An 11,465-nucleotide genomic window follows, 5' to 3' on the forward strand; every position below is an offset into this window, starting at 1 on the left:
GTCAAATCCGCCAATAGAAACATCCGCCGCGGCTATGACATTCCAAAAAACATTGAGCTGTGCCCAGACCCTCTATTTCTCGGTCCGCCGGCGAACTCCACACCGAATCCTGCTTTTTTGTCTCGATTAGTCAATACTTCAACCTTTCTATTTAGATTCTGATCTCGCCGGAACTCAGAAGCATCCTCAAATCTCCGGCCATACCTGAAAAACACTTCAAATGATGTCTCTAAATTGTTATAGTTGATGACGATCTTGTCCAGTCTAAGTTTTGCCCTCGCGTACCGGGGTATAGCACTTTTCTCACGGATCTGCTGGATCTCGTCTGCACTAAGCGGCGTTACGAGAGGCTTTGGTGCTGACTTTTTCTTCAAAATACGTTTCCATAATGCTTTTTTTGGTGGAAGCCTGAAACTATATTCCTTGTCGCGTGGTTTTGTTGTTGGTGCTTTACAGTCCAACGCTCCCAAAAAGTCCAGTTGCAAATGCATGGTCACATTTTGCGAGAGAATGAGGATAGGTAGCTCATCTGTGTTGAACTTTTCAACGATGTCAAACAAATAATCGCTAACTTCTCTCTTGTGAAAATAGATAGCCAGGTTTTTCTCCTCCTGACTCAAAGTTTCAAATTCGGGCCACAGATCGAATATGCTAGGGATTTCGGGCGCAAAGCAGTCGAATTGTCTCTCAGTAAGATACTTTTCTATATCTGCGGCAGTCCTCTCCGAAGGGGCGTATATGACTGTGGCTATTCTCTGATCGTTTTCATACCCATACATATCTTGGCTATTCCAATAACATGAGAATGTCATGTTTAGACAGTGCTGAAATTTGGCATATGCCATGAATGCAAACCCTCCCGCGAGGATGTTGGCCATGCACTGCGACCCTGGTGCCGGCGTGGCGGTGAACATGAATCTCTGACACTCAGGCGCCTGCTCGGCAAGAACTCTATTCGTGTAATAAAGGGATTGTTCTTCGAAGTTTCTCCGGAACATGGCATCTCCGTCGTCTGTCACGAAATAGCGAACCCGCCCTAGCGAGATGTGTCCTGAATTATGGATGTCTAATAATGCCTCATATGATGTCACCCAGAGTTGAGTGTTAGCAGTTGTGTTGTTGTAATTTGGATCATAAATCACTGGATTGATCCAGCTGTTGTGTGTTGCCATTATTGCTAGATTGAAGACATGTTCTAAAGTGCTGCGTCGGCCCAAAACGACCACAAGAATTAGTGGCAGTCTCACTGTAGCATTCGGGGATTCTTCATAATATTCAACCTCGCACATGGCCTTTTGAACAACTGGGACTAAGTAATTAAACATTCTAGGGAGGTCAAACTTGCCAACACTGAAAAATTTGTGCTGGCTATAGACTTCATGAACGAAGGCACACTCAAATGTATCAGCAAATCTTGCGTTCGCATGAGCCTTGAATGTCTCTGCTGTGAGAAGAGACGTCCCGCATCTCTCGTTGGCTACGGATTGCAGCGTGCAGAGAGTCTCTCGTGAAGTGCCAATGTTTGAGGTATTTGATGTATTTTCGCTAGATATAGGGCTCTCTTCCGAGCTGAGTGCATGAACGGAAATTTGGGCCGGCATTGAAATTCCACTCGGATCATCGACATCGTTTGATGAAGGAAGATGAGTGTCTGTTTCTGGTACGATATTGCTCTGGACATTTCTAGTGTCTGTTTCTATCATGCTAGTGCGATTCAAATGTCTTTTTATGTCGAGATTATTTCTGTCTTGCCCTCAGGATTGTGATGACGTGAAAGTATTTAAGAAAACACGATTTGAGCGCAGCCAGCATGATAAATTATATAGAGAAATCATTGTCTAATACTGTCGCGCTCTACTATCCAAAAGCATCGGCTATTTGACATACCTCTGGCAACTGTACGATTTTTCAAAACATTGTCATGGCATAACTTTTCGGCTAAGAACCAATGCGTCAGGTATAGAAACATGGGAGGTACCGCACTATGGTTTGGGAAAGGGATAACTCGCTGACTCGTCGTGAGTCTTGTCCTTTCGGACTTCTTGAATTGTAGCTCACCGCCAATTGACTCACTTTGATGCAAAGGACCCATTTATCAAAAGAAAGTATAGAGTTGCATAGAAATTTTTAGCAGATCCTGAAGTGGAATATTATGTTGTTGTTTTTTTCTTGGTTCTGAGTAAGATTTTAAAACGCATACAGACATTTCATCTTACTTCAACTGTCCCAATTCTATAGGTTGTGTAGCCCTCGAGAACCAACATAGCATGATCATTGCAAGATTTAGTGCAAATTTCCTACACTTATATACCCGCCGTCGAAGATTTTCTTTTGTTATGAAAGCTCTTTGAATTCAACAATGCTCAATCCCATAGCTCTACCAATGAAGGCCATCTACACAAGAAACCACGATAACAAAACAAGTAAAGTAAAATTGATGAGAGACTTCTGTTTTTCTATATTTTTTTTTTTTACCGCTGCCTCCGTTCCGAGTCCCTTTTTAAAGTGATTCTCTCCTCCATTTCTGGGTCGTGCAGTAACCACCACCTTTCTCCCTTTACCTGAAAAATTCCAATCCAAGATTCCACTCCCCACAAAAAAGCACCATGCTCCGGAATAGCTTTGCATGGCTCAAACCAGCCCTTGTTCATAGGGCACCTCAGCCACTCCTTATGTCCAGAGCCCTCCATTTCTCTCCACGTGTGCTCTCTGGAGGTAGTTTGTTTGGAGACATTACCACTCAGAAGCAGCCCGAAAGCGCTGCATCGGCACCTGTTGACCCTCCAGCAGACCCCAAGATGATGTTGCCTGCGGATGATGCCGTTTTGCAGAAAAAATATTTGCAAGAAGCTCAGAAAAAGCAGGAGACCAGTGCCCGGTATGTGTCTGCAGAAAAGAGACGACTTTTCGATCTCAACGTGGCCAAAAATGGGTTCTACAAGAATAATGAGATCATTTACGACAAAGAGAATGGAAAACACTACAAGTTGCTGTTGACAGATGCTGAAATCGAGGTGTTGGAACCCTCGGTGTACATTAAATCATTCCGTATTCAAAGTTCAATGAAGAAGGCTACACTTGTTAATCGTTTTGTTCGTGGATACAATGTTAAGAATGCCATCAATCAGTTGCATTTCAGTCCCAAAAAGATGGCTACAGAGTTGGAGAAGTTATTGAAGACCGGCCTCAAATTGGCTTCTCTGCAAGGCATGTCCGAGGACCTGCTATACATCCATGCATTGTGGGTTGGTCCCGATGGTGAGTGGAGAAAACGTATTGAGTGGAAGGGTCGTGGTCGTGTTGGTATGCTTCGTCATAGATATGTTCATCTTAAGGCTATTTTGAAGCTGCAACAGACCAGAGACCGCTTGGCATGGGAGAAGGAAAAGAAGATTGAGGCCACTAAGCCTAAAACGTTCTTGAATAACGAGCCTTTGAATTTTACTGTTCATGGTGTCTACAAGTGGTAAATGGGGTCCCAATGACATGTACATAGACTTTCCCACTTCAGGTGACCACAAACCAGTAGCCCGTGTTCATATCGTGATCAAGCGTTGGCAACGAGAAGTTCTCGCCGAGCGAGTGTCTACGCTTGGGCGGTTCGGCGGTGTCTTTCCGTTTGGGTTCTGCTGGAGCCTTCTTGTAGAACAAGTTGAGGATAGATTCGGGCATAATGATACTAATTGCTAATTGCTAATTGTCAATTCGTTAAATAGGAAAATGCAATGGAATATTTTTTGTGGCTGCGGTTGTGCTCACCTTTATATACCTATGTCAACGGTTATGCCAAGTGGAGAAGCCCCATACATGACCAAAATTGCTTCGGAGACACATACGAACCGAAATGAGGGAAGTTTTTTTTTCCTTTTTCGAATCTTAGAACAAATAACGAAATTTCGTATTCGAAGTTCTACAGTATTATAAGTTTGCGGAAACTCTTGTAAAACTTCTCATGTCAATGACAGCTTCGTACCTGACAATCTGCTCCCCACCATAATGACCGTATCAGGGTACACAACCGGCTGATCCGATGAGTAGTGATGAAATACAGTAGTGATGAAATTCAGTGGCGAGCTATTGTCAAAATCATGACATTCCTGAAATACAGGATGTGCGGAACCATTCACGATTGCAACTGAAGAGTGTCCTTTCAAAGAGTGGAAATCTCTGCACCGTGTGCATGTGCAAGGCTCCAGAATTTTAGATTTGTCTCCCTTTCCTAATTCTATTCTACTCTTTTTTTCTATTCCTAACTGTTTGTACGCCTATTGTATGTATTGGCTGCAATTTCTCATTTCACTGATAAGGCGTCTAGACCTTTGTCAGGTACCCATTAAATCTGGCAGGAAGCGCCCAAAAGAACCACGATAATCGAGCGCAATCGGTCTTCTCATCTTTTGCACCACACTCCTTTTCCAAAAAATAAGAAAAGCTCCAGAATCTATCGACTTTATCCATTTCATTTATTTAGACCCTCGTGCATATTTCTCCTGCAGTCAGCCCGATAACCGTATATGTTCTGCCCCTCCTCTATCCAACAGACCTTAATTCCACTAATCACCGTTCCGCTTCCCAATTAGATAAATTGCACATCTGTTCCCCATCGGGAAATGCTATGGCCACTCTATAATTGCTCCATTCATGCGTACGTATTACTCGTTATATGATGCCACTTGCCGTCCTTATCCGAAACCCGTGCCGCCGCTCCCCGTTCATGGTTCCATGCATTACTATAACATGACTCCACAACCACGAGTATATAAACTGTGGATCCGCCATTGGTAGTAGAATTTGCAGTAAGTACCTTTTTTTCTTCAATAAACAGTTTTCTGTAGCTACGCAACTTAAATCGTTCCAATTCACTCAGCTGGTATTACCTTGGGTGGACTTCCGATACCCAACAAATACAATCGGGATCGATTCAAATCAGTGCTGTTTGTGTGAAGAGAACATTCTCTTTCTTACTGTTCCATTTTTGGCTGGTTTCTGCTGGTTTGGGTGTGACTGTGGATCGACTTTTCTTTCTCACGCTAAATCACAGAATTGCTCGATTTTGATTTGGTAAGGTGTCTGACTCACATTTTGGGAAATAGGTTTTGTTCCTGGTCCTGTTTCCGTGTTCTACCTGTACGGTCGTATCTGTTGGGATTCTCTTTGGTTGTTCCAACCTGGTGTTCCTCCATTTGACAGTACGTAGAAAGATTCAGCCCAAAAAGAGTTGCGGAACAATTCCTCTCTTTTATAATTGAATCGCCTTATTCTAATTTCTCCATAAAGCCATTCACAATGGGGTTGCAAATCACAGACTTCTTCGCTACACCTTCGTACGAAGATGGCAGTACTCAAATTATTGTCTGCGCCGAATGCACCTCTCATTTGTGTCTCTCCAGTCTCATTATTTCAGATAATTTTTGGGGTCTGTCCGGCAAAGCCTATCTCGTAGATAGTGTGATCAACACTCTGTTAGACCCGACGGATATCGAGACAATGATGAAAACGGGCACCTATCTCATCAATAAGATTCGCTGCCGCCAGTGTAGTACTATTCTAGGCTGGTTGTACAAGAAATCGTATAGCGGTGCCGAAACTTATAAAGAGGGCAAGTTTGTAATCGAACGGAAGTTCATTCACTTGATTCCAAACAATTCTGCAACATCAGTCCTCGCAGAGCAGGCAAGAATTCTGCGAAGACGTCGTTCATCTGCAAGCATTGGAGCCTCCGACGACGACAGCCTAAGTCTGCTGTCTAAATGCGACAATTGCGACTCATGTAAGCTTTCTTCGGTGAAGAAGAAGTTTGGTGGGAGACCGCCGATTTGTTTGGGCCATTCAATGTCCCGCCGTCCTCTTTTAGGCGATAGAGATAGCTTCGACGAGCACGATGAGGATGCAAACGTCTTCGTCGATGCTTAAATTTAAACTTCTAGTTCTGGTTGGTTTTTGATATTTATCCTGGGTATTCTTTCTTATAATTAGCGCGAGCTGGTTTTGCTACTGCCTTGCTTCCCTCGTACACAATAAACATACATAAAGATTCATTTTTATGAAACCAAACTTGGATTTTATACTGACTCGACAACCAATACTTGTTATCTACTGGCTGTTCTCATTCAATGTGACTAAAATATAATTTACATTCGAAGCCTATTGAAAATAACCATATATAAGAAAAAAGACACTGGAACTGTGTCATGCTAGAAGGGAAAATGAATTTTAAATGCAATGAGAAGGTGGTCTCGCTCTCCTTCCTTACAACTTGGACCGTTTCTTAGACTTGGTTTGGTGCTTGACTTCACTGCCTCTCTTCTGGCCCTTAGGTTGCAATTTGGTGTATAACAAGCAATACGCCGATGGGTCTGTCATTGCTTGTCTCTCGTCGATCAGATTAATGTACTCGTCATCATAGGTGGCCCACGATCCATCGGGACGCATGCAGTGTGCCACATAGTGCCCAGACAGAATTGATCTGCCCTCATGCACAATGACACCAATTAGTTGGTATCTAATGGGCTCACCATTGCTACTGAACTTCTCGAGATTGAGATATTTCTGATAAAGAATAGGCTGCTTAACCTTCAGTGAGGAGTTCCCGTTGAACTTAAATCTCTTCATGTGCACTAGAAGTGTTTGAGGACTCTTCTCGATTGTGGATTTTTTAGTAGCAATGGTTTTCTTGTGGCACTTTTCGCAGAAGTAACCCGAGGATGGATCGTTTTTATCAGTACGAATGGTTTCAAGGCTGAAGAAGTCCCGGATGGCTCTTTCAATAGAATATTTTGGTGCATTTTCATCTTCGATGGCGTCGTTGGAGAGCCTTCTCTTGTTGAAGCCCAAAGACAAATCATAGAATTCTTGCTTTGTAAGACTGACGCTCTTACATTCTTGGCAGATCACTTCCTGCTCAAGAAGACCTCCGAAGATATCGTAGATAATGGACTCATTGAGCTTCTTACCCTTTGGCGTGCTGTCTTCTTGGAGCCTAGACATAAGACTCATGAAGTACTCATGAGAGTCCTCTTGTTGCCATTCGCTCATCATGCAGTTGATATCCTCCAATCTCTGCACCATCTTCTTTGGCTTGATGTATTTGCTGTCTGAACGCTTGTCTTTCGAGAAATTCCACATACGAGAGGCAAGCTCCGCAAGAGTATATGAGACTGAGCGAGGTGATATTTGCTTGTGTTTGTTGGCCTGGATCTCCATAAGATACAGTTGCACTGCGGGAATATGAACCATTGTCTGGATTGCAGAGTTCATGTAGCAAGTAACGCCAAAATTTATGAGACCCACACAACGCTTCTTTTCAAAGCCCGGACTCCAAACTGTTGAGATACGACTGGTTTCTTCCATGTTCTTGGGCGTTTCACCAACCTTGTAGTGATCGTTCATGTCTGGTGGGGTTGGAGGAAGTTCCTGTGGAGATGATGGAGTAATGTTCTCGTTCTTATCGGTCTCAGCTGCGATTGCAGTTTTTGCATCTTTCAATAAATCCTCCTTGAGTTGGGAAAGTTCTTCGCCTGTAAACCCGGTCTCGACCTCAATGTCCTCTTCCTCTTGTTCATGTTCATCGGCATCAGATAAAACATCTGGATCTTCACTGTCATCGGCATCGGCATCGCTTTCTTCCTCCTCGTCATCGCCTTTATCACTTTCAGCTGCTTTTGTAGTCAGACCGCCGATGAGCTCAGGAGCCATGGCATCAAAAACCGCTCCATTTACGACTTCCCCGAGATCCTCGCTGTCACTTTCTTGAAATGAGGCTTCTGATGAAGCTTCTTGATCCGATGACGAGGAAGAAGCTGCAGAGGACGAAGAGGTAGCAGATGCCTCTGCATTCCGTGAGAGTGGAGACTTAGCAGATGTGCCCCTGATTTCAGAGCTCATTGTGATAGTCTCGGTCTCCGAGACAGAGCCGGGAGTTTCAGAGTCGCTGACTGCCTCCCCAATATCTTCGGTGTTTGAAGTCAGAGACACGTCTACACCATCATCAGGCGAGCTCTTGAATCCTTGGAAGGACAGGTCAGTATTATCTGTTTGGAATTCAGAGGCAGATTCGTACTGTGTATCATCGGATGAGTCATCCATGTGTTTCTGAGCGTTGACTTCTCTGGCTTCCTTGAGCTTCTGCTTGCGATCATTCTTAGCACGATACTTTTTTCCAGTGTATGCAGCAAGTGTTTCGGCCAAAGATCTTGTCTTCGGTGCGACTCTTTTTGCCATTTTCGCGACCGGTGCACTGGTTGTGTTTGAGGAAATTGGGATACTTTTCTTACCGGCACTAAGAACAATATATGAGCTAGCCTCTGCCTTCAGGTCCTCCAGTTCCTTGTTTTTCGCAGCAACAAACGTGAGCGGATTATTGAGTATACGGTCTACTAATGGATTGGACATTTCCCCAGGAATAAATACTCGACTATTAATTAAGATGTGAAGGCCTTAATGTACGGATCAAACGGAACAAACAACGACGAAGAAACAAAATAAATTGGAGGTGGATTGGGCAGTGACGGCGTCCAGAGATTTCTGATAGCAGTACAATTGTGCGGTGATCCAGTCAAAGAAGGAGAAATGTGTTTTTCTTATGCTGCCCTTTTCTACCCAGTGTGCATGGTGCGATGCCTCGCGAGATGAGAGATGAGATAGGCATCGGCGATGAGGTTGTATGAAGACGCTATCTAGAAATAAAAATATATGCTTAAATAATTGGATTGTCTTTCTTGAAAAGAATTTTGGAGCTTTTTAGTATGATCTGGATTCCGATGCTGTCTGAATCGGTGATACGGTGAATAGGGGGGGCATCAGGTCAGAGAAAGCGGAATTGAGGATGATGAAATGGCCATTTGTTTGAATCAAAAAATTCTCATCTCTTTTTAACAAATTCTAGTCGTGTCGCATCTGCAAGATAAGATCTGTTAGTTGATGATTAGAATTATTGAGTTGGGGTGTGTCCAAACAAATGAGTGCAAGTTTCGGTGATACTGATATAAAATCAAAATGGTTGTCTAAAACGTTTCATTTTTGTTCTTAATTTATGTAGACGCGTTATATCCGTGATCCTAAAAATATTCTCTTTCGAATTTCGCAAGAATGTGGCCACAACAGGATTCACTGTGAACGATCGAGTGCGTTTCACCACTTCACTAATTCTCAAATTTCTGTTCATATTGTGCTATCTTAATCTTGATCCTTCATTGTATTTGGTTACAAAGCCTATACCTTTACCTTCAATTTTCAAGGGTATTTTGTTTACGATGCCTTTTATGCCCTTGCTAAGGGCCGAATTTGGGTTTGGTCTAGCCAAATAACGTTGAGTGAATGAACAAATGAATCGAAATAGAAGCTCCAGATCGGAAATCTTTCAAGGGAGTTATTGACGACAATTTTGTAGCGGTCGCCTTCTGCCATGGATGCCTGATCTTATACTCAATTCCATCCATAACTGAAATTCAACCAAGAATGCGTTCATCTGATACCTCATGATTTCATGACTAAATCTGATCTCCAAATGTAGTGCTTATCTCTTGATAACAGTAGGAACTCAGTTTGAAAGTGATGATTATAGACAACAAAGTTCAAAATAAGAGAAGATCACAACGAGCTTTCTATTCCAAGAAGCTTTTTGAAAATAGCTAAAAATCCAATAAAAGGAGATAGTTTTCTATTCCTACTATGTACAATCTCTTTTCGAAGCCCAGATAGAGTATCGTAGAGTTTAATGTCCATAATACCCTCTTTTCGATGAGAAATTCTGATAGTTTCGGCCAGTTGCTTTTTCGAATTCACCTATGTTTCAAAAGCAACAGCCTCTTTGGTCTTATCTCATAAAGCTGAACTTGGAGGGAAACAGCGCCGAAAGAGGTGACAAATGACTGAGCGAGACAAAGCCTTTGGTAATTTGCAGTAAGTAATATAGAAGTGCAGACGCAAGACTCAATACTCCTGATTTGTCTACATATTCTCGGCCAATTGCCACTTCGAACAGATACACTATAGTAAGATGTCAAATCTATTCTTTGAGATATTTTTGATTCAGAAGAAAGACAGAAATTAATTTCATCAAGTGGGATACCAAATGTCAAAAACTCAAGCTGCCCTGATTGCAAAAACTTTTTGATTCAGGAACTCGACCCCACTACCGTCTCGAATAATTTCATTGGGTACTGACTAACAACACTTATAGGATTCTTCAACTGTAGGGCAATGGAAAAAACCTTTGCCTAATTTTTCTTTGTAGAAATTGTCTTTCAACTCTTGGCGCTTACAAAATATAATAACATACACCGGTGGTAACCTGTTATCAGACAATATTGAACTTTTTCGGTATCGTTTTGTAGCCCTTTCCAGCCTCTTTCGAATGAGGGTATTTTGCAGGTCGATTATACAGACCTCAACAGCTTCAAAATCACGTTTGAAGTCTTTCATCGACAACTTTGGGACTGATACCAACCAAATATCATAGCAAAATAGATGCATACTCTGGATACCACCTTGAAAAGTTGTAGAACGAAACACTGCCCAAAATTCGGTAGCAGGGTAACTAGATCCAACTACTTTTCCTCGCAAAATTTAAAGGGCTTCAGAGGTAATAAGAAACTACTCGAGACTTCACAAAAGCGAGTTGAAATATAGCTCATATGATATTGTTTTGAATAAATTTATTCTTTATATTCAATGTGATTTCTCTAAACCTATTTCTACTACAAGGGTATACTTCCTTCTCCAAAATCTAAATACACAGAGAGAACAATGTACTGCACTAAATCAAGCAGAAAAACGAGCCAAAATAGGAGCAAAAAAACAAATTGACGAATTTAAGATAATTGCGTTAAAAATAAACTACTACACACATACTTTCCACATCAATACCAGCAAATCATAACAACGCTAGCTCAGCAGTAGGCCTGCATATACACTCATTCTAGTGGCATCGTAAACACCCATACATGCCCAGCATCGGCCTGCTTTTTTTGACCTAGGGCGAGGCCGAGTGGGCGTCTCGTCACGGTAGGCAGAGATTTCGAATGCTGGCATGCCGGGCTACAACGTACGCCCTGCGGCGCTGTATGGCAGCGCCATTTGCTCGTCCTACGTCGACCATTGTTTTGGGGTAGTCGAACCACATCGACGGTTTTGGAGGAATTGCGGGAAACGGCGCACCATAGGCGGGTGCGCGGTTAGTGCCTTTCGATTTTTCATGGCGGTGCCCGTTTTTTGCGGCCAAAGGCGCCTTCTCTCTTCGAAACCTCCGATGGCTACGCCCAAAAGAGCCGTTGTGTTCTGGGGATGGGTCGCAGGGTCGCGGCGGCCTTTTTGGGCGCACAGGTGCGCCCAGTGACCGGATTAGAGTGATTCTGGTATCAAATGAATCCTTGAAGCGACGCCCGTTTGGCACGCCCTGAGGCGCCGCAAGATATTGACAACTGAATCTTCTGTTCTGTGTTTAGTTGTGAAACGGCCTTTTAGGG

At 42.9% G+C, this 11,465-nt stretch overlaps 4 protein-coding genes across 4 annotated transcripts; 2 read left to right on the forward strand and 2 right to left on the reverse strand.

The window, feature by feature from the left end:
* Positions 1-32: 32 nt before the first annotated feature.
* PUMCH_005163 (uncharacterized protein) lies at positions 33-1,703 on the reverse strand (the record flags this gene model as incomplete). Its single annotated transcript, XM_063024069.1, has 1 exon — positions 33-1,703. One exon carries the CDS (start codon positions 1,701-1,703, stop codon positions 33-35), a length of 1,671 nt encoding a protein of 556 aa, XP_062880139.1.
* A 903-nt stretch (positions 1,704-2,606) lies between these two features.
* On the forward strand, positions 2,607-3,470 carry PUMCH_005164 (uncharacterized protein; the record flags this gene model as incomplete). Its single annotated transcript, XM_063024070.1, has 1 exon — positions 2,607-3,470. The coding sequence occupies one exon, from the start codon at positions 2,607-2,609 to the stop codon at positions 3,468-3,470; it is 864 nt and encodes a 287-aa protein (XP_062880140.1).
* Positions 3,471-5,286: 1,816 nt separating this feature from the next.
* On the forward strand, positions 5,287-5,913 carry PUMCH_005165 (uncharacterized protein; the record flags this gene model as incomplete). The annotated part of the gene is made up of 1 exon (XM_063024071.1): positions 5,287-5,913. One exon carries the CDS (start codon positions 5,287-5,289, stop codon positions 5,911-5,913), a length of 627 nt encoding a protein of 208 aa, XP_062880141.1.
* A 336-nt stretch (positions 5,914-6,249) lies between these two features.
* PUMCH_005166 (uncharacterized protein) lies at positions 6,250-8,391 on the reverse strand (the record flags this gene model as incomplete). The annotated part of the gene is made up of 1 exon (XM_063024072.1): positions 6,250-8,391. One exon carries the CDS (start codon positions 8,389-8,391, stop codon positions 6,250-6,252), a length of 2,142 nt encoding a protein of 713 aa, XP_062880142.1.
* Between the last annotated feature and the right edge of the window lie 3,074 nt (positions 8,392-11,465).

The sequence above is a fragment of the Australozyma saopauloensis genome, chromosome 7, assembly GCF_035610405.1.
Source record: "Australozyma saopauloensis chromosome 7, complete sequence".
Classification (NCBI taxonomy): domain Eukaryota; kingdom Fungi; phylum Ascomycota; class Pichiomycetes; order Serinales; family Metschnikowiaceae; genus Australozyma; species Australozyma saopauloensis.